Source organism: Numida meleagris, chromosome 1 (assembly GCF_002078875.1).
Source record: "Numida meleagris isolate 19003 breed g44 Domestic line chromosome 1, NumMel1.0, whole genome shotgun sequence".
Classification (NCBI taxonomy): Eukaryota; Metazoa; Chordata; class Aves; order Galliformes; family Numididae; genus Numida; species Numida meleagris.
The window spans coordinates 6,301,819-6,323,386 of record NC_034409.1 but is presented as its reverse complement, the minus strand read 5'-3'; the positions used below and the strand labels follow the sequence as shown (position 1 = coordinate 6,323,386).

The window sequence follows — 21,568 nt, the reverse complement described above, 5'->3', positions numbered from 1 at the left end:
TTTTGATCAGGAATCTCCCAGCAGGCCTCCAAATGAGAACTCAGACAAAGGGAAAACAAAACCAAAATAAGTTATGAGACTGTTGTTGTTGTTTTGCTACAGATTTTTTTTTACAAGCCCCATTGACTTCCTAATTCTCCCATCTCTCACCCTTCAAGCTTCTAGTGTATTCAAAAGAGGCCTCACTATTACAGCTTTCAGCATGTGCCCCTTCAATTCTTTACAGCCTGTCCTATTTCACTTTTCTGTTTTACCTGCCACAGTTTTGGACTTTCAGTTGCTCTTGGTCACAACTTCAGCCTTCTTACAGCATAAGATTCTGTGTGAGAACTAGGGACCACAAAAGAAGAAACTGAGTAGAAGCAAGCCCTCAGAAACAACAAATAAACTGATGAGGAGCCCCGAGAAGAATTTCCTGTGTAGGAGGCAGCATCACTTTCTAGGGTAGCCTCTAGAAACTGGTTTGGCCTCTACAAAACACATCTAAAATAAAGTATGAGCCTCATTGCAGCATGCCTCCAACTCTGCAAGCTTGATGTGATAGCACTGATTCTCCTGGTGAGAGAAACAGCAGTGCCCAAAGGGGCCATACTGCAAGGTCCCCCCAGGAATATGGCTTTAATGATTCTCGTTGTCAAACAACAATTGCATCAGATTTGATTTCAGGTCCATAAGAAAAAAAAAAAGAGAAAATCCACGATGCTCTGCTATAGAAGTGGCTCATTCCCAGGCATGGGGAAGCATTTATTCAACCAAACAGCACTAACACCTCTGTGGAAAGGAGAAACCATTTCCACACATGCACCATTACCAGGGAACTGGGCGCAGGGCAGGTAAGCAACCTGATACAAGGTATTTTTAACCCATCTCCCTGACCTGCTCCCTGGACTGCATTTTTGTTTTTTAAATTTTTAAGAAGTCTTGTGTAGAAAATACTAAAAAGGAACAAGAACCATCTAGGGTAACAGGCATCAGCTCTTATCCTTAGGTATGCCCCTACGTTAAAAAAACTGCTTTACCATTACAGAACTTGTTCCATTCTTTTTCCCATTTTGGAGGATTAAGAGTCCTAAGGTTCTGGCTTTTATTCTTTGCAGGAGGAAGGCAACAAACATGACTGACTGCAGGAGTAGTCTGTCCATTGAAAGCTTAGGTAAATGTGTTGGTAAGAATGTCTTCCTGCTGCTGGTGGTGCAGGGTTCCAATGCCAACTGCTGGGGCTGGTAAAGGAGGTCTACTCACAAGTCGGAGCTGAAATGAGAGCCAGGAGGAAGCAATTAATGAAGCACAAATACAGAGCCACATCTTGAGGTTCTCTGATTCTATGCTGATCCCCAACTGTGCAGTTCCAGTTGGAAGTACTTCGGGAAGTTATTCTCCATTTCCTGAAGACAGTGGCTCCAAGAACTTTATACTGCATGATCTGCCACAGCAAAAAGCAGCTTCAGATTCTCTTCCTACTCACTGTGGCACCTTAAACATATTGTTTTCTACCTGGGGTCTTTCATCATCCTGTCTATTTAGACTGAACACCTGGCAAAAGAAAGCTCCAGGCCTACTCATAGCTAGTAAAGGGTTCCATAAAAAGCTAAATAGCTTAAATTAGAACATGCAGTTTAGACACTAGGACTAGTTTTATGTGTAAGCATCACAGAATTTTGCAGTAAATAGCTTCAAACTTCATTTTAAAACCCAGAGCATCATGGGGACATCTTACCTTAACTCCCAGCTGCTTTTCAAACCGTGGAGACACGAAGGACCAAGGACCCATATTCTGTGGTTCTTCCTGACTCCAGATGAAGGCTAAAGAAAGGATAAGGGTACATTACAAAGGCACATCATTTCAGCAGCTCAAGAAAACAGTTTTTTTTTTTTCCTTCTATTGTAGCACCTCTGCTTTTGTCTTGGCACTGTCTTTGGAATGGTATCCTGACAGATTGAATTCATTGCAAGTCACACCTTGCTGCAGTCAAACCAAAAGTATGCCCACCATTAGGGTATACTCACACTGATTTTTTAGTAGTGCTTTATAGAAGCTAACAACAGCAGAGAGAACAACTCTTTTAGCACAAGTGGTAAACATTTGTATCATCTCACTCTAGAAACACTAGATGCATAGGAGGAAGAACAAAGAGGAAAACATCACTTCAGCTCTTCATCCTAGAAGGCAAGCAACAGATTTCAAAGAGTCCAGAAACAAAGCGTAACAATTTGCTTACCTTTGGCGTGGGTGTATTTGCTCAGCTCTTGCTGCAGAGCTTCCAGTGGGAAAGGACACAGTTCTTCAAGTCTTAAAATAGCTGTGTTGTGTTGTTTTTCTCCTACTGTCTCTCTTTGCTTCACCAGAGCATAGTAATGCTTACCAGAACAGAACACCACACGGGTGACACTAAAGAAAAATAAGTGTTTTCAAGTTTAGTATTTTACAGAAAGTCTATGCAGAACAGTTTCACACCCTTAACAAAAACAACCAGCCAAACTTTGAATACAATTTACCTGAACTAAATTGCTACCCTAAACCATATTTTCTCCTTTGCTTTCCCTTCTTTCCCACTCTCATCCAACAGCTGACAAACTAACACGTGGGCACAGTAGGCCAGAGCCCAGAATTCTCATTTCTTCAGCTTTAACTTTGCCTTAACTATCTAAAAATTAAAAACCCAGTCAAAGCTAGCCATCAGTGCCCTCTCTACAGAGAATAAACCCCAGAGGACAATTCTCTTCCAGATCTAAGAGGAACTACCTTTAGGAGATATGCAATAGTTTCCAGCAGTCAGAGAGGTCTTATCTGCCTAAGGTTACTGGACAAAGGCAGAAAGAGAAATCCTATACTTTGTGCCTCCCCATTCCACTTAAAAACCAAGATGCTAAGATACATCCAACTTTGTGATCATGGGCAAGAATGCAAACATCTGAGATGCTGACAGACTTGAGTACTGCTAGGACAGGGACCAAGAAAGAACATTAGGAAAGAAAAATTTAAAGGCTAGAACTGCTTTTTGTGAACAGGACTCTCTAAAATAGTATCTAACAGGAGGGAGACAATACACACACAACGATTAGTTATTACCCTAATTTCACTTCATCAGCTCAAGCATTTCAACAGCAGAACAAAAATTCTGCATCTCTTTGCATGACAGCTGCTCCCAGTGACGTTAACTAATGGGAATGGTTCACAATAGCATCCATCAGATTAGCAAGCAGGATAACAGCCTCACTTTGGAGGCAAGGGAGGAAAGTCTGAACACTTCACTATTATGCAGGTAGTTAGCCTTACTACCAACAAGGACGCAGAGGAAAAGGAGAGAAACAAGTAAAACACTAAGTCACCCATCATGCAAATATTTCCCCTACCCCAACAGTCACGTAGGTAGCAGAAAGGGACAGGACTCCCTTTCTGAGCTTTTCCTGTAAGAAAGCAGAGCTACCTTTTAGGATCTACTGAGGAGTCACCGATGACAGTTTTGAATGTTGTTCTCGGAGCCATTTCTTCAAAACTTGATACAGCAGCCTAAATGGGGAAGAGCTGGAAGTTACCAAACCTGGGTGCCTTTTATCTCAGTCAGAGCTGGGGAGATGATTCGGAGACAGGGTTTTGTTAAATATAAGAATACAGTCTTCCCTATCCCTCCCATTTCCACTCCCACAGAAGACAGACAGAATGGTAACATTCTGAAGAACACCATCGGACCAAGAATCAATCCTTCTTCACGCTCACATCCACCTACCTTAAACCCTCAACCTATCTGGCCTCAAACAGGCAAAACTCCATTGATTTCACCCAAAACACACAGAGAACACAGAGGAAAACAAAAAGAAAGGTTACAAGAACACAGAAGAGGAAGAAAAAAAAAGAAAAAGGAAGATAAAGTTCTCCAGCTTACAGGAAGCCTCAGTAACACTTTCGGAGAAGCAACAATGAGAGGTTTCCTAAAGTTTCGGACCATTTGCCTCCGGAGTAAATGGAAATACTGTGCTGGAGTAGTGGGATGCACAATTGACATGTTCACCCGATCCCCATCAACTCCTTCTTCTGAGCTGTCACACATCTAAGGGGAACACAGCAGAATTTTGTCAAGAAGGAAGCAGTGATACAAATGTGCAAGTGTCTAGGCACATAAGGCACTTTACTAGTATAAGAACAGAAGAGCAAATATCTCATTTAAAACACCGATTGCTAGGGAAGAGCAATTTCAGACAAGAAAAGGCTTTAGCCTTTACCCAGTAAGACTATATCTGAACTGCCTCCTTCGACTACACTGTAACCAAGGCATGACAGTTCTTCTAACAGTTGAAGGTCATGACAACTTTATCAGAATGACAGCACCACTAAGCATGCTGCAAATTTCTCCCTAACCCATTACTCAGTCAAAAAGGTTTTCATTTACTCACTACCGTCACAATGGCACAACAGTGAATTTTTTTTCTTCGTGCCACAAATTTACTTACTGTTACTTAAGTGCCCAGCATTCTGCTTGTATGTTCTATGCACATTGGGAAGATCTGTGAGTGGCTTGCAGAAGAGGGTGGCTGCCTGTTTCCAACGCCAACCCCAAAATGCTTTATGGAAGAAGTTCCATTAGAGGCCTGCTATTTCCAATACAGCAATACTGTCTTTCAACTGGACTCATTCTGTGGTATAGTGGCATTGCTGAAGAGTGACAATCATAAAAGAGACAGCAGGCAGCACCAAAACACATGCCACTCAAGGCATGTGCAGAGGGCACGAGGCTTTTGCAAACACTATGAAATTTTCACATGGCAAAATTTCACATTACCGCACACTCATTTGGGCAGCTGAGATAGATCTAAATGGAACAACAAGCATTTATCACAAAGTTCAGAGTCTTGCACCACAACTGTTGTAACATTTAAATCAAAACCGCTTCCTCACCACTTCCAGACCTGCACCTCCTCACCACAGTTCCCTTTACTTCTCCACTTTCAGACCAGCCCATTCCTACTGTACAATCCTGTCTCCAGCTTCTGATATCACTAGCAGATTCGTCGTGAATTTGCACTTTGCAACTCCCAGAGCACAGGTTGGGGAATACATGAATCTGAGATGTGAAGCAGGTTACCTGCAGGAAACGTTCCATCCGGCACGATGAGTGCTCAGGGCCTGCACCGTCATAGCCGTGGGGAAGAAGAATTACTATCCCACTCTGCAGAAGCCATTTGGCCTCACCTAAAAACACAGAATGAGAAAGAAGGGAAAAAAAATATTTCAACAGAACATACAGCCCTAAAACACTTAGTACTTTGCATGAGCTACTCAGGAAAATAGAACATAGCTGAATTTCCACATCATTAAGTACAGCCCTGAAACATGTAGCTGTATTTAGCAGTGAGATTCACAACTATGAAATGGCACACATAAGATGATCTGAAATTCCTGAAATAGTCATATAACTTCGGGCTTCCAGAGCACGTATGGCAGCACGTCAAACAGTGAAACTTTTAAAACTTAGTCAGAAACATCACCATATTATGCAAAAATTCTCTTAACAGAATCGTCTTCTTCATTAACAAGCATTGGCACTGCTAACTCTCCTCAATAAGAAGACCTCTAAGCATAATTCATTGCATATTTTATGTGTATCTGATCATTTAGTCCTGTGCAAGTATGAAGTAGGCAGCATCCTGTCAGCCAGTTCTAGCTAATACAGCAATGCTTGAAGAGGCTAGCTCCCTGGGCTAAGAGATTACAGTCAAATCCAGAAAGCAATTAATCCTGACCTTAAATACATGTTGAGGATGAGTGGGATATACAAGGCCTCTAACAATTTCCATCTGTGATTAAAGACTGATGGAAGAGGCCTAAGGCTAGATGCTGAGGCTAGATGCCAGTGCTCTGGAGACTTACACACAAGAAATTCCACTTTAGAAATCCATCTGAACATTTCCTCAGCGTGTTCCACCTGTGAAAGGTCTTTTTGCAATATCTGAGCATTCAGAAAAAGTGTTAGTCAAACTGAGATGTTGTTTGCAAAGCATTTTTTTGTGTTTTTTTTCCTTGTTTGTTTGTTTTGTCTTATTCCAGGAATTATAAGAGATCCTTCAAGAAGGAAAGGTACATCCTAACAAGCTACCAAATACATGTACACACAGTGTAAAATAAAGAGGGAGAAAGGGGAAGAAAGGCTGTTAACATCAACTGTCCTTTCAGAATGACTATCTCCTGTCAAGGATGGCGTCTTTCATTTTACATGGAATGTCATCAGAGAAAAACTGCACAGAAGTTGGGATCTCATAGGCAAGCGCACAAGGCTTCTTGAGAAAACAATTCCTTTCTCAACACACTGCCCTTTTATGGGCAAAGCTGAAGGATTTTCTAATAATACAAATAATTTATTGCAAATGTATTAGTTTCTTGTACACTCACCTCCAGAGATGAAAGTGTCAAATATTATCTGGGCTCCATTAAAGAAGTCTCCAAACTGAGCTTCCCAAATTGGCAGTAACTTAGGACTCTCAATACTCATTCCATATTCAAAACCAAGTACAGCTTCCTCAGACAAGGGACTGTTACTCACCTAACAGAAAGGAAATTGTTGGGAGGGACAGGTGAGAAAGATGGGGTTGGAGCTCAATGAACTTTAAGGTCCCTTCCAACCTAAGCCATTTTATGATTCTCTGACAACCCAAGGTTAAGAACTTTTGGAAGCAGGCACATTAGTGCTAGGAACACTGAGGACACGCTCTTCTACAGACAATTCATGGTCACACCTTTTTTGCTTCTGAATGAAGATACTGAGGGAAGAAGAATAATAGATGATCTCTTAAAGCAGAATTCCTTGTTGAAGAGGGTAACTACCCATGCACTACAACTATAACTTTGCTATAGGTCAACATAAATCAGTAACCTGCCTTTTGCTAGTCTCTCCTTAATCCAGGTAGGTTTCAGGCCTCCATATCTGGGGCTTGCCAGGCTACATACATATGCCTCAGCAGCTTTAAATTATGCTCTCCTTCAGCACAACTTGAAGAAGATTGCCTCACGTAACACAGAACCTACCTCTAAGAAGCCCTTCTGGTCTGGGGACATATGATTCAGAGGAATGTAAGTGTCATCTGTTTCTTGGCAAACCAACATCGCATGTCGTTGGCTAAAGGTTCCTCTGCCAACATCTTGTCCACTTAGTCTGATGTTAAACCCTTTCCAAGCAATAAGCAACACATTGGGTTAGCAAACCATACAAGAAGAAAATACACAGAAAAATAACTCCCCATTTCCAAAATGTCACTTTTCTTGTTACATCCTTTCCTTCTTTTCCCCTCCGACTTGCAGAGATGCTCACATTTCATTTCTCCTCCCTCCAGTCAAAAATTGTTTTGGGGTGTTTCAGTTTGCTGAAGCAAACTGCAAAATACAGGCATCTTGTATCACACATAAACAGATAGGAATTTAGGCTTGAGAAAAAGGAAAATTAATCATAGCATGAAACACACTACATAAGGCAGGAGCACAGGAGGGCCAATTGAAGTCACATGCTTTGTTCACATACTTAGCACTAAGCATCATCTTCTTGATGGGGTGGGAAGAAACAACAATGCTTTAAAGACATTTATCACCCAATCTAAAATAATAGTAACACACAGGATAGTAACATATTTGCCTTCTCCTACTACTGTACAAGTTTTCATATGCATGCATCACGTCAGTCTTTGGACTTAGAAATACCTAAAAGTCCAGTGGTATACTTCACTGTCATCAAAAGCAGACAAAATGTTTTTGCTATCTAGTTGCCTCTTACCTTGGCTCAGCAGGGAACCAAATGCTAAAGTTTCAGCTGTTGCCCAGTCCAGCTTTTTTCCCTCCTCCATTTTTTGAACTCTTGACTAAACAAGTAAACAAGGGAAAAAATTACTATTTTGCCTTCTCCAATCTGTATGCCTTGTAGCATAGATTGATATTAGAAGTGAAGGAAAAAAAAAAAAACCTACAGAGAAAAGTACTGTTTTTCCTGCAGCCAGCTTTGGTTGGTTTGAAATACATGCATTCTTAATTCAGCCTGACGAAGGCTGCCCTGCAGAACACAAAGCCACGTAGGACCCACACATTCCCTTCCCAGTCAACGAACTGTGGATTGACAGCTTAGATCTTAATCTAAAAATATTAAAAATCTGAGGACAGCAGAGGGAATATCTAGAAAAACTTTTGGTATATTGCTGAAAGATCCAGGCATAAGTATTTTCAGTCTCCAGAATTCTGCCATTCTGAGCTGCAGCTGCGCTGTTCTTGCCTTGGGCTGGGAAGACTTCAGTCTTTTTTGATATTCAACTCATGGCCTCTCTATAGCTGTTGACCAGACACCAGCCCCTGGTCACCATTCACCCAAGTGAAATGTTCACAAAACCAAACCAAACCAATGTAGCTATTTCACAAAATCTTATTACTTATGAAACACAGCAACTTTCAAACTTGGACACCCCTCTATGCATTTATATAAAAACACCTAAACACAAGCAGCTTATTAAGCCAGTAATGCACATGTTACAAATTTCCTGTTTCATTCTCCTGTAAAGAACTCAAAGTTTAATTGACAGTCATTTATTTCACTGGTTTATATTCTTTGTAAGAACAACAAACGGTATTTTCTACAGGCTTCTTCTCCAGTGTAACAAAATATTGTTAAATTAAGAATTAAGTATATGGCCACATATGGGGAAGAAGATATTTTTCTTCAAAACTAGGAGAAAAAATGGCATAATCCCAGCCTGAAAAAGGGAACAAGCTGTTCTTCCTAGAGAAAACTGTGCTATTCTTTAATTGGCAGCCTTGCTGCGTCTGGAGGTTTTCCCTGTAAAAGGCTGAACATTTAAGCAATGAGACTAGAAGTATCTTTGTGCTCAACTGACCTGTGCATAAGTCTTTAGAAGATGGCTGTGCATCTGGAGTTCTCCAGGCACCTCTACAGACTTGACTCCAATAAACTGCAGAAGTGGTATTGGCATACCTGTGTCCCAAGTGGTGATTTTAGCAGAAGGTTCAACCAAACCTTTCCAGTGAGCCTGCAGGTTGGTAGGAGGTGGACTATACAAAGTCATGTTGGCAAGATGATCGTTTAGTTTAGAATAGTAGGTTGTCTTTATCTCAGATACTTCAGCATCAGTCATAAGCCCAGCAGCTACGAGGTGTTCTGCATATGTATCTGGGATACTCTTACGGGATCTGTAGGGGAGGGAATCAAACCCATAGACGTTAAGCCTGAATAGTGTCATTTCAGAACAGGGAAATACCTTCCTTCCTGTTAGGTACAACAGAAAACTAACATAAATGATGACCTAGTGCATTATACTCATTTGGGTCAAGTTTTCTTTCCTGACATTTCCAGAATAACAATAATTCTCTTGGATTCATGCTTTACAGTCCTTTGTTTAATATAGTGTCTATAGCTGGCAGCTACAGGTAAAAGTCAGTCAAGAAATCCTCTTATTCAGACTGGCTTTGTACAATCATGCATTGTTCTTCAGAAAAATTGATGGTGGGATTTCAGGATTAACTGAGAATCGAAGCACCCAGTTCCATAAATGTTCCACTTAAAATACCAGAATTCATTGGCCAATATTATTCTTTGGGGACCAAGATGGAATCTAAATTTATTGAAATGCTTGTAAAGATGAGGATCCATTGGAACAGGCAAGAAGACATAACACATTGTACAGGCTTCCTGCACATTCTCTCACATAACCTACCCTTCCCTGGTACATAGGAGACAACTTTGCCTTCTGATTACGAGCAATCGTGAATTTGAAATCCAAGGGCTATATGCAAGATTGTTCTCCAAGAGGCATCAAGAAGCATGTTCAAGAATTGACACTAGTGGTTATCTTTATTAATACCTCGTTATCAGACCTTAGTCAGGGACCGCTGACAGTCTAACTACACTTAAGATTTATCTTGACAGAATGGCAAAGAATCTCTAGTATACAAAGATTTCTGTTACAGTACTGGGCAATACTGACCAGATGTATATAAAAGCACACTTTGGGTTCTCCCATCAGGTGCTGCTACTCTTACCTGATGATTTTGTACATGCTAGGGTTGGTGAAGAATGGCTCATCAAGTTCATTGTGGCCCCACTGTCTGTAGCACAGCAAGTCTACTATCACATCCCTGCGGAACTGGCGTTGGTACTCGACTGCCAGTCGTGTGGCACGGACAACTTCCTCAGGATCATCCCCATTGACATGGATAACTGCACATCCAACAATTTTACCTGTCCAGGGATTCAAAACACGATTAACAGTAATCACACTCAACCCCTCTCAAGGAAAATGGACACAGACATACCCAGCAGAAAACTACAGACACTAGTGCACAGCACACTTAACAAATCTACAAAAGATGTTCTTTGTGATGACAACTGGAGTAAGGAGTAGGAGTTATCCCTGAAAGAAAGTGCAATTGACTCAAGCAGTTGTATTTGTCATAGTTTGAACACAACTTCTTTATCAGCAGTAAATTCCTACCTCTTCTCAAGGAGAGAGAAGAAAGTCTTCACGGAATGAGAAAGAACTACTTGACTGATTCTGTCAAACAAAAACTGAGTTTTCTTTCTTACTTCATTATCACTACTGTGAATTCATGTAGAATCATAGAATGGCTTAGGTTGATAACGACCTTAAAGATCATCTAGTTGGCCTTCCAGGCTGCAAGCACACACTGCTGGCTCATGTCCAGCTTTGTCCACTAGGACAAAATGTTTTTGCTCGTTAATAGTCATTCTGGTCACTGCTACTCCAGGCGGAAAGAGAGCTCTCATTAAAGAGAACACTGCAAAATCCAAATGTCTTCACATATTTTCCTGTATGACAATCTGTGAGTTCAGACTTAAATATTCTCAGCAGTGGAGTGCTCTTCTTCTATTTAACTGCCCAAATACTGGGAAATTAAGATGGTTCACTCCTGACCAATATCATACTTCCTCCCTAACAAAATCCTGAAGTCCAAATGGGTAAAGACACCCCTCAATAACTAGGTTAAGAAGAAAGAAGCACTAAGAATGGAGAAAAGAAGAATTCATAATAGTGGCTATATACCTTAATAGGTTTAATGAATCTACTTGCCTGGTTTGATGAAACTGTAAGACAAATACCCGACATTAAATCTTATACACATACACTAGTGTATTTTAAATTCTAGGAAACATACACAAAGGAACAAAAACTACTGTGTCTGTGGTCTGATCAATTGCAACACATCTATTTATCATTAAGACAGACCAGTCCAAAGCCAAAGGCCTTCTAAGTTTAAGTTTAGAAATGGCATGAGTCTCATCTTTCAATTAAAAGCTCAACAAGTTCACCTGACAACAAGCAAACCAGGAAAATGAAGGAGAAGCTGACTAATAAATCTTTCTCAGAAAACACAGTGGAATGGTTTTCATTAAAATTAAAGATATATTGAAAACACATCTATGACATACTCCATCACAATACATTTTTAAAAGCTGTCAACGACATGGCAAAAATTAAGTGAAAATATTATTAAGACTTCACCTAAGTCTTACAAATATTTTGCTAAATCCTGTAAAAATGTGACAGGATTTTCCCCTGATAGTTAGTCTTTACCTCAGAGTAGATAGGAAAGGGAATACTCCTAGCACTTGAATTTTTGCTAGTAGGAGGCAATAATCAATAATAATTTGATTTTCTATTTCATTATCAAAATAAATATAGACTAATGTAATTCCCTAACATTGATAGCATTTGCTATAAAATCCCACTGCAATAGCAAGTGTTCACACTAGTGTTAAAAATCCTTTCTTATATAACAGGAAGACTTCCTTATTCTTTCTGATACATACCAATATCACTACAGTACAGTGATGATCTTCCTCGCTCTGGAGGAGTGGTATAGCCCAGCTGGTTATTAACAATCAGATGGATGCTCCCACCAACTCTGAAATGTGGTAGATTGGAGAGGGTCAGTGTTTCAGGAACAATCCCCTGCCCAGAGAAAGCACCATCACCATGAACCTGCATTAGGGAAGAAAGTGGAAAAGTCTCATTTGAGAAAACATCGGAGGAATAGCAAAATTCAGGAAACAGTAACTCACTATGCAATACCTATTTTTGGGTCCAGTTCTTAACCCCTTACAGACTATTGTTTTCATGATTTGTACTTGACTGCCTGATGCACCACCTACTTGGAACAGACCCACAATATCTTAAACTGACCCACCGGTGCCTTGGTGACTGCAAGCACCATGCCTAGAGCTGCGGCTTTGCTGTAAGTACCAACTCACTGACCAGGGAACAACAGCAAGCCAGTCACCATAGGATTTGTTGCACTATTTGCTGAAAGTTAAATAGTGGTGAACCATGATTCATACCTACTCCCACCTTATCAGAGAGAAGAACAGACACACTAGAGAAAGAAGTGGAAAAGAAACTGGGGAAAAGTAAAACCAATTCCAGACAGCACAAAATAACTTATTTCAACAGCATCATGATAAAATGACAAAATTCTAAGTCCTTCTGTGTATTTTTCAACCTTGTTGTTAGCTCTTCTCAAAACTCATTTAATTAAAAGAAGGCTAGCAGTGAGAGTTTAAATGGTTTAATGCAAAAGTGGCTCTCAGTGCAGGGTATTAAAATCAAGGAAGGAAGCTGAATCATTTCTCCAGAAATCTAGAAACCGGAATTGTTTAAAAGCCAATATCATCATATATGTCACCTAAACATCCTCCTTCCCTTTCTCTCCCCTCATGAAGAAGATCCCAGTTCTTCACATTCTACAGTAATTCAGTTTTGTATGGTATTTTTTATATACAGCATTTCTGCTCACGTTCTAGTCTAGGAAGTCTTGCAAAGATCAGCTACAAGTTATGAACAAAATACCTGCAGGCAAATAACTTTGTCTCCAGGTTGTGCAGAGCTCTCTGGGGAGTAATCTCCATCGAGAAGAGACTGTTGTCTTCCTCGTGTCTTGCCCACGGCCACTGGATTGATTGCTTCTAAGTGTGAGGGGTTGGGTAGCAAGGTGACATGCACCGGCCTGTGCGAACCAAAGTCAAGATCCACAGAAGATGTCAGGTGGGAGAGAACATCTCCGATGGCTGCTGAATTCTCTGGAAACTCACTCAAACCACGCATCTTACGGAACATGAGCTGCACGGAAACAAACCTGTTTAAATCTGTTTTCCGATTAATTGACACAAAAAAGGAAAAAGGTTTCCAGACTTATATGCTCTCCCACTCTTGAGACAGCCAGGATGCCTCAGATACCAACACATAAACACATTTCATAGAGTCCTCTTACCAGTCTCCTATGGAAATCCGGCAGAGGTACTGATATGAAGAGAACACACTCTCACAAAGATAACTTTTTTTTTGTTTTTAACTGCTCCAGCATTCACAAGACAAACATTTAGTTTGTCTTTTGCAGTATTTACTGCAAATAAACCAGACACGTAGAAACTTCCAGTAAGATTGTGAATCTCTTACCTCAGGTGGAAGCTGAAGTAAGCCTGTGAGAAGATTAAGTCTCCCACGATGAGGCATTCCAAGAATGATATCTGTCACGCCACTGTAAGCACACATCTTAAACAATTCATGGAAGAAACCCATCATGCTCTCTGCTCCTTCACCACCATATCGCTTCACTGTAGCAAACTTCGTGGCTAAGAAGCGATCAAACTCCTGTTAAAAACAGGAGAACTTCAGCATTAAGCAACTTTAAGCAGCAGTCTTCCATTCGTAACACTGAAAAACCATTTATGTCTGTATCTTGAAGGCACACAAATGTAAGCATAACCCTTGAAAGTCTCAGCTAATTCTCCACCCCTACAGCCTAAGATCAGAACCTATGATGAGCATGAGAAAGTGCCTTTTTCCTCTTAGGCAGAAAACTGTAGGATTGAGGACCAAACTGGCTCTATCTAACATGGAAGGAGATGGCTACTGAAATAAACAAGAGCAACTTACAAATTCATTAACAGTTTACATTTCTCTGGTGAAAATTAAAGAATGATGTTACTTTACAGCATAAACCTTAGCCATCCTGAGATGCAAAGAGCTAGAGAACCAGAGTTTCACTTTGATTACATTAGACACAATATTTAGTACATAAGTAAAATAATTATTGAGAGAAAGAAAATAAAGGAATCTGTATTTATTTCATTTCCCTTTCACTTGCAGAATCATAGAATGGCCTGGGTTGAAAGGGACCATAATGATCATCGAGTTTCAACCCCCCTGCTGTGTGCAGGGTCGCCAACCACTAGACCAGGCTGCCCAGAGCCACGTCCAGTCTGGCCTTGAATGCCTCCAGGGATGGGGCATCCACAACCTCCTTGGGCAACCTGTCCCAGTGCGTCACCACCCTCTGTGTGAAAAACTTCCTCCTAATATCTAACCTAAACCTCCCCTGTCTCAGTTTAAAACCATTCCCCCTTGTCCTATCACTATCAACGCATGTAAACAGTCGTACTCCCTCTCATTTACATGCTCCCTTCAAGTACTGGAAGGCCACAATGAGGTCTCCCCGGAGCCTTCTCTTCTCCAAGCTAAACTCCTTCCACTTCACTCACTCCATTCATCTACTCCTAGACAACTCTCTTAAATGACAAAGTTTTGGAAACACCAGAAGTGTCTGCAGTGTTTTGCAACTGAAAACTGAAAATAAATGATGACTGTAACTGAGAAGGGAAGACTGAGCCACAGCCAAAGATCCAAGCCCATTGCTGATCAACTTCCAGCTAATAAATATTCAATTCTAAGGAATTATATATACAAAACTAATCACACACACAAGTGTTTTTTCCACATCGGTTCAATTCCACACTGTTAAGTACAGTTCTAGTCATTCAGAGGGTAATATGTGATTCTTATGGGCCCTCATTTCACCCTCCTTTCTCAGAGACAAATTCCTTTAACTGCCAAGAAGGCAATAAAAAAATATAAGTTGTGCCATATACTTCTGTTTAGTCATTGTTCTGTATTACATTTAACACTCCTTCCACTTGGAAAACTGGAAACAGGGACACCTTCACAGATTCTGCTCTTCTACCCTTCCATCCTTCTGGATACAGCAGGGAGAGAAGGGAAAAAAAAAGAACGTTTTTCACAGTATAGAAATATTTGTATTAATTGTCTCTACACACTTTGCAAGTACATAAATCTTTCCCTTTTTCATTATTTGAACAAAAGTTTCTTTGCTGAAAGGCTACATGACTAAAACCTCAGTTCAACTCTGTTTTGTTCTCTCAAAACTTTGAGAGATGTTGTGCTTTAAAGCTAGTAAAAAAGATAGGGATGTGGCTGAGAGTGAAAAGGAAACAGGGCACAGTGTCATGGAGGTACGCCCAACTTTGTGTTCCATCAGTAACATTAAGCATACAGTATATGTAGTTGTCAGACCTCTAGTCACAGAGAATCTCAGTTTATAAGATCGAGTATTCATGGGTTAGTACGGTCATTATTTGTGTCTTCAGGCAGTTTACGTTATACAAATATATCTCACAAACAATACATGTTCTGATTTGTTCTAAAAGACTTTTGAGTTTGGATCTGGATGGAAATATTTTCCGACAAATAATTTCCAGACAAATCAATGCAGATTAAAAAGATATTGCTAAATGTTTCAATAGTGGATGTAAAGTAAATTCAGCAACAGTCTCCAATGAAGATTCCTGAATTTGTGCATCACGCTTCACTGAGGAAAAACCTAGCACTTCTCCCTCTTGCATGCTGCCAAAGCTTTTAGGGTAGTGACTCTTTTGTTGTGTTGACCATGCCCAGAGCATTAGAGGGTCCACAACAGACTCCAGAATTCAATTAAATCAAGTAATAGTGAACAAGGTACCTGTGACTCCAACATCAGTTTGCACAAGTGCTTCTTCTCTTCAGTAGTAAATGCTTCTTGTTTCAGTTCTTCAAATCTTTTAGTAAACCATTTTCTCTCCTCCAAGGTTGGAAGCTGGCTTGTTTCTATGGAAATATGCCCACAGTACACATGGTCAAGGTAAGCCAACACATCCTCTAGGGAGGCCTCTTCTTTTCCCATGTTGAGAAGCCCTGGTCAGAAATAAATGTTATTAGTCACTTGTGGGGAGATAGGTGGAAGCACTAAGAACTAAACCGGTATCTTGCGATTACACTAATATTTTGGGAGTACAGATTCATACCCTTGGCTTCCTTTCCTTCACATAAAAACATTTATAGTCATACTTCAGTGTTGTATTAATGCAATGGCCTCATGCTTATTTGCAACGCACTCAAAACATCTTTCTGAGAGACTTTAATGTGAATGACACCAAGTCACTGTTTTTGTGACTTAGTACAGTACTCATTTTGCGGCTCAGAGAAATCAGCTCCAACCCCATGGGCATCAGAAGTAAGCAAACACTTGTTTTGTAGATGGAGAAGATACACAGCATTGCGAGACTCTCATTTTTTCAAGGCCACGGTGAGAAACAAAAATCAAGCACCACATCAGCTTCATTATAGTCTCAAAAACTATGTTAAATCATAGAATGTTACAGCAACACGACAAATTAATGTATAACCTCAGTAGATTTAAGTACAACTAAAAACGTTAATGGTATTCTATGATGTGAGAAGGTATCCATTCATTACACGACAATCTGTGCAACAAACATGTAAGTAGGCTAAAGTTAACAATTTTCCATCCAACAATACGTTACTGATTGAACCTCCACTAAGTATTTGGCTCCTCTGCAGATGACACAGCCTCCTAATAAATCATCCACGACAAAAATTTGCTGTGAGAGGGTAGCATTTACCTGTGGTAATGAAAGGCCCTTGAAGAACTTGAGTCAACTCTTGGATTTCAGGTACCATGTTCATAACAGCTTGCCCAGCAAGCAGTGGGTTTATTTTGGCTGCTTTGTGTCCATGTTCAGAGTATGCAGTTATTAAACGAGCAAGGGCATGGTCAACTAAACACAAAAAGAAAGCAGAATATTGCATGTGCTCCCATCTAATGCATTTATAGCACCAACACGTGAGTATTCAGCCCTTTGATAACTTTCAAAGTTCTGGCTGGAAAGACGTTTTTCACCTTTATCATCCCACAAGAGCGCCTCTCATCAGACTGCTATATCTCGTCACTAATGGAATTTTCAAGCAAGTTTACTCTAGATTTCATAGAATCATGAGTTGGAAGAGACTTTTCAAGGCCATCTAGTCCAACTCCCCTGCAATGAACAGGGACACCTCCTACTAGACCGGGTTGCTTAGCACCCCATCCAGCCCGACCTTAAGGGTCTCCAGGGATGGGGCATCCACCACCTCACCGGGCAACTCATTCCAGTGTTTCACTGCCCTTACGGTAAAAAACTTCTTCCTTATACCTAATCTAAAGCTACCCTCTCCTAGTTCGAAAACATTTCCATTGTACTATTACAACAGACTCTGCTAAAGCCTGCCACCTTTCTTATAGTTCCCCTTTAGATACTGAAAGGCCGCTACCAGGTCTCCCCAGAGCCTTCTCTTCTTCAGGCTGAATAATTCCAGCTCTCTCAGCCTAACCTCTCAGGGGAGGTGTTCCATCCTTTGAGTCATTTTTGTGGCCCTTCTCTGGGCACACTCCAACATGTCCATGTCTCCCCATGGTTCCCTTGTCAGTCAGCACATATATGTAAAGCTACCTTATTTTGCTTTGAATCTCATTACAGTAACGGGTACACCCAACTCAACAATGGCAAGGTACTGGTGGGCAAAATCTTATTTCCTTCACTGACTGACCATACTCCCTGCAATTCCCTGTTCCTTGCTGGGATGTCAGGAAGACAGGGTCTTGACATTAATTGCTAAAAAAAACCAAACAAAGCCCTCCTGCAGGAGCAAGACAAACTGTAAACCAATAAAATAGACTGCAAGCAGAATCTGCTACAAATGAATAACATGGAAAAGTTTAAAATGTGTTTTTCCTCAACACTTTTAGCAAGAAGGCCACTTAAAAGCAATTTACAAAATGTAAGAAAAGCATATCAACACTCCTCTTGCTTAACAAGAGGGTGTAATTCACATCAGCATGTCCTTAGCTGTTAATGTGAGGACAACACTCCTACAACAGTTTTCACAGAATGGCTTAGGTTGGAAGAGACCTCAAAGCCCACCCTGCTCCAACCCCTGCCGTGGGCTGGGTGCCCCCACCAGCTCAGGCTGCTCAGGTCCCATCCAACCTGGCCTTGAGCACCTCAATGGATGGGGCATCCACAGCTTCTCTGGGCAGCCTGTGCTTCACTTCTGAGTAAAGAATTTCTCCCTAACATCTAGCTTAAATCTCCCCTCTTTTAGTTTAAAGCCATTCCCCCTTGTCCTATCATTATCTGCCCGTGTACAGAGTCACTCCCTCTCCTGCTTACTGTCTCCCTTCAAGCACTGGAAGGCCACAGTGCAGTCTCCCCCAGAGCCGCCTCCAAACTAAAGAAGTTCAGCTCCCTCAACCTTTCTTCAAAACTTCGAGTCTTCTGCTTGGAATTGTTTTTCTGTCCTGTAAAAGTGACCTAAAAGCACCACAGTCATTGCTACAGATGAGCATTACCTGTACTAAGCTAATCCTAGCACAATACTATGTATGCATACAGAAAAGACGTAGATAAGATAGATAGAAAGATAGAGCACGCCCGCCCCGTTGCTACGCTTCGGCTCCCTCACACTCGTGCTCCCCGAGAGGCCCCGCCAGGTGCTGCGTCCCCGCAGCCGCGGTTCGCCCCGCGCTGCCCCCGAGCGCCTCGGACTGCCGCGACGCCGCTCGTCCCCCGCCCTCCGCTCAGCCCGGCGCTGTGTCAGGAGGTGTGTTGGCGGACCCGACCTGCTTTGCCGCTCGCCCCAGCGCCGCGCGGTTCCGCCGAGCTCTCTCCTGCCACTTTCCGCGGCTTGTAGCCGTACACACCCCGCTCTGTGCGGTACCAGCGCCGCAAGCCGTCCCGCCACGGCCATCTCCACAGAGCGCAGCGCGCGGTGCTCGCCGCCATGGCCGCCGCGCTGCCCACCGCCAACCGGCGAGCTCGGCGCCGCCAACGCCCCCGGCCGGGGAGGGGCGGTGCTGTTGAGCGGGGCGGGCGGCAGGGCAGGAGCGTGCGGAACGTGCTGCTCTCCGACCTGCCTTAATATCCCGAGCGTTTTCTGCCCTTAGTCTGTTGTACGCGATGGAGGAGGGATATGTTCTCACATAACTGACCAGAAAGAGGGTTTGAAGTGGAAAATTTTATCAGAAACATTGTAGTCAGCAGGAGCGGGGAGGTGATCGTCCCTCTGTGCTCGGCACTGGAGAGACTGCACCTCGGTACTGTGTGTTCACTTTTGGGCCCCTCACTACAGTAAAGGCATTCAGGAACTGGAGCGTGTTGAGGAAGGGCAACAAAGAGTCTGGAGCACAAGTCTTACGGGGAGCGGCTGAGGGAACTGGGATTGCTCATCTGGAGAAGAGGAGGCTCAGTGACCTTATCACTCTCTACAACTCCCAGAAAGGAGGTTGTGGTGAGGAGGGGGTTGGCCTCTTCTTCCAGGTAACAGCAATAGGATGAGAGGGAATGGGCACAAGTTGTTCCAGGGGAGGCTCAGGTTGAATATTAGGAACAATTTCTTCTCAGAAAGAGTGGTGAGGCTCTGGAACAGGCTGTCCAGGGAGGTGGTGGAGTTATTGTCCCTGTAGGTGTTCAAGAAAAGGGCAGATGTGGCACTGAGGGACACAGTAAGTGGGCATGGTGGGGGTGGGTTGATGGCTGGGCTGGATGGTCTTAGTAGTCTCTTCCAACCTTAGTGATTCCATGATTCTTTAGGTGACTTCAGAAGTATATCCCAGAATCTTGGAATTTCTTATTAAAATCCTGTGACAAGTTCAGTATCAAAGTTTAAGCCTGTGTATTTGTTACACTGGATTGTGGTTAGATACATTAATACCATCACCTCTGGAAAACCCACCAAAAATACATGAGTTAGAACTGAGGATTTAACAAAACCTAACATCTTTGCATAACCTTTGTGTGAATGCAAGTAGCACTGGCTTGGCTGTGCCCATTTAAAGAAGAAAAATCATAGAATCATAGAATTATTAAGGTTGGAAAAGACCTCTAAGGTCATCTAGTCCACCACCAATACTACCCACTAAACCATGTCCCTCAGAGCCACATCTACACATTTCTTGAATCTGTTCTGTTGATCACATTTGCAACAGGGAAAAAAGAGCATTTATTTCTGCAAATCAAACAGTGGTTACATGCTGTTGGAACAGGAGGAACTGGATTTTGCAACTGAATCAGTTGTGATGCTGTCATTGGCTGGGGACGTTAGGTATTTACAATTTCTGGAGAGGGGCTGCTGGTGTTTCTTGAGGTTGGGTTTATGCAGATCTATAAAAGCCAGTCTCAAAGGGCAAAATAGGGAGTAAATTTTAAAGCTGCAAAGAAAGCAAAAAGATGCTGCAATAGAAGGACAGCTGACATGTGGCCAGCAGAGTAAAGCACTGTAGGAATTTGGCCTTAGGTATTGATTTTTAATGTATGCTAAAGGAAATTTCAAAATAATGTTACATGATTTTGTAGAGGCAGAAAAGGTCGGTAGGGTTAAATATTTCTATTCCGTGCAGAGGGAAAAGCACATATGTTGCAGAAAGATGATGAAATACTTTTCCACAGTTCTTAGGCAAATATCAGCCAAATAGCAGGTATCGATGTGGTTTTGCTTTAAAGCAGATAGAGAGAGAGCTAGTCGAGTATTTCTCAATTAACACTGATATGAATAGGTCAGAAGAGTAAAATCTTCCAAAGCTACAAAGGACTAAAATGAGGTGGTTCAGCCATACAGTGTAGGTCCCAGAAGAGTGACAAAATATTTGCATATAAGGATTCACTTTCTGCCTTAATCAAGTGTAAGTGAAAGTTTGTGGAATACAGATCAAGTATAGCCGTTGAATTGTGGGGTGTTCTTAGAATCACAGAATCATACAATGGCTCAGATTGGAAGGGACCTCAAAGTCATGGGCTGGTTGCCCCCCACCAACTCAGGCTGCTCAGGGCCCCATCCAACCCGGCCTTGAGCACCTCCAGGATTGGGACATGCACAGCTTCTCTAGGCAGCTGTGCCAGTGCCTCACCACTTTCTGAGTAAAGAATTTCTTCCTAACATCTAACGTAAGTCTCCCCTCTTTTAGTTTAAAGCCATTCCCTCTCGTCCTATCACTATCTGCCTGTGTAAAAAGTCACTCTCCCTCCTTCTTATAAGCTCCCCTCAATTACTTTTTTTTTTTTTGTGATTGAAAATTCAGTTCCTAAAGATGTAAAGTGTTTTGCAGAATTTGCCAGCGTAACCATTTTGTCTAGGATGTGATTACACGTGGCAAAACTCTTGCTGTAACTACATCTAGGTCAATTAAAGAGAGGCTTTATTGACTTTGGATTATGTCTTGAGTGTGAGAAAATGGTACCCACACCAGCAGAAAAACCACTGCTAAGTTCACATGCTCTGACTCCTCAAGGGAACTCTCCTGGCCTGACTCTTCTGGTAGAGGCTGAGAGGCTGTCCTAGAAGAGAATACTGTATCAATTCAGTTCTACTTGATATCATAGCTAAATTTAAAAAAAAAAAAGTT

At 41.8% G+C, this 21,568-nt stretch overlaps 1 protein-coding gene across 1 annotated transcript; it reads right to left on the bottom strand.

The window, feature by feature from the left end:
- Positions 72-19,019, bottom strand: DHTKD1 (dehydrogenase E1 and transketolase domain containing 1). The gene is made up of 17 exons (XM_021384368.1): positions 18,791-19,019; positions 16,755-16,910; positions 15,815-16,026; positions 13,456-13,650; positions 12,850-13,119; positions 11,814-11,985; positions 10,025-10,223; positions 8,863-9,175; positions 7,758-7,842; positions 7,019-7,158; positions 6,386-6,536; positions 5,082-5,188; positions 3,885-4,049; positions 3,429-3,511; positions 2,220-2,389; positions 1,718-1,803; positions 72-1,251 (listed from the first exon to the last, which is right to left on the bottom strand). Exons 1-17 carry the CDS (start codon positions 18,951-18,953, stop codon positions 1,150-1,152), a joined length of 2,769 nt encoding a protein of 922 aa, XP_021240043.1. The 5' UTR covers positions 18,954-19,019; the 3' UTR covers positions 72-1,149.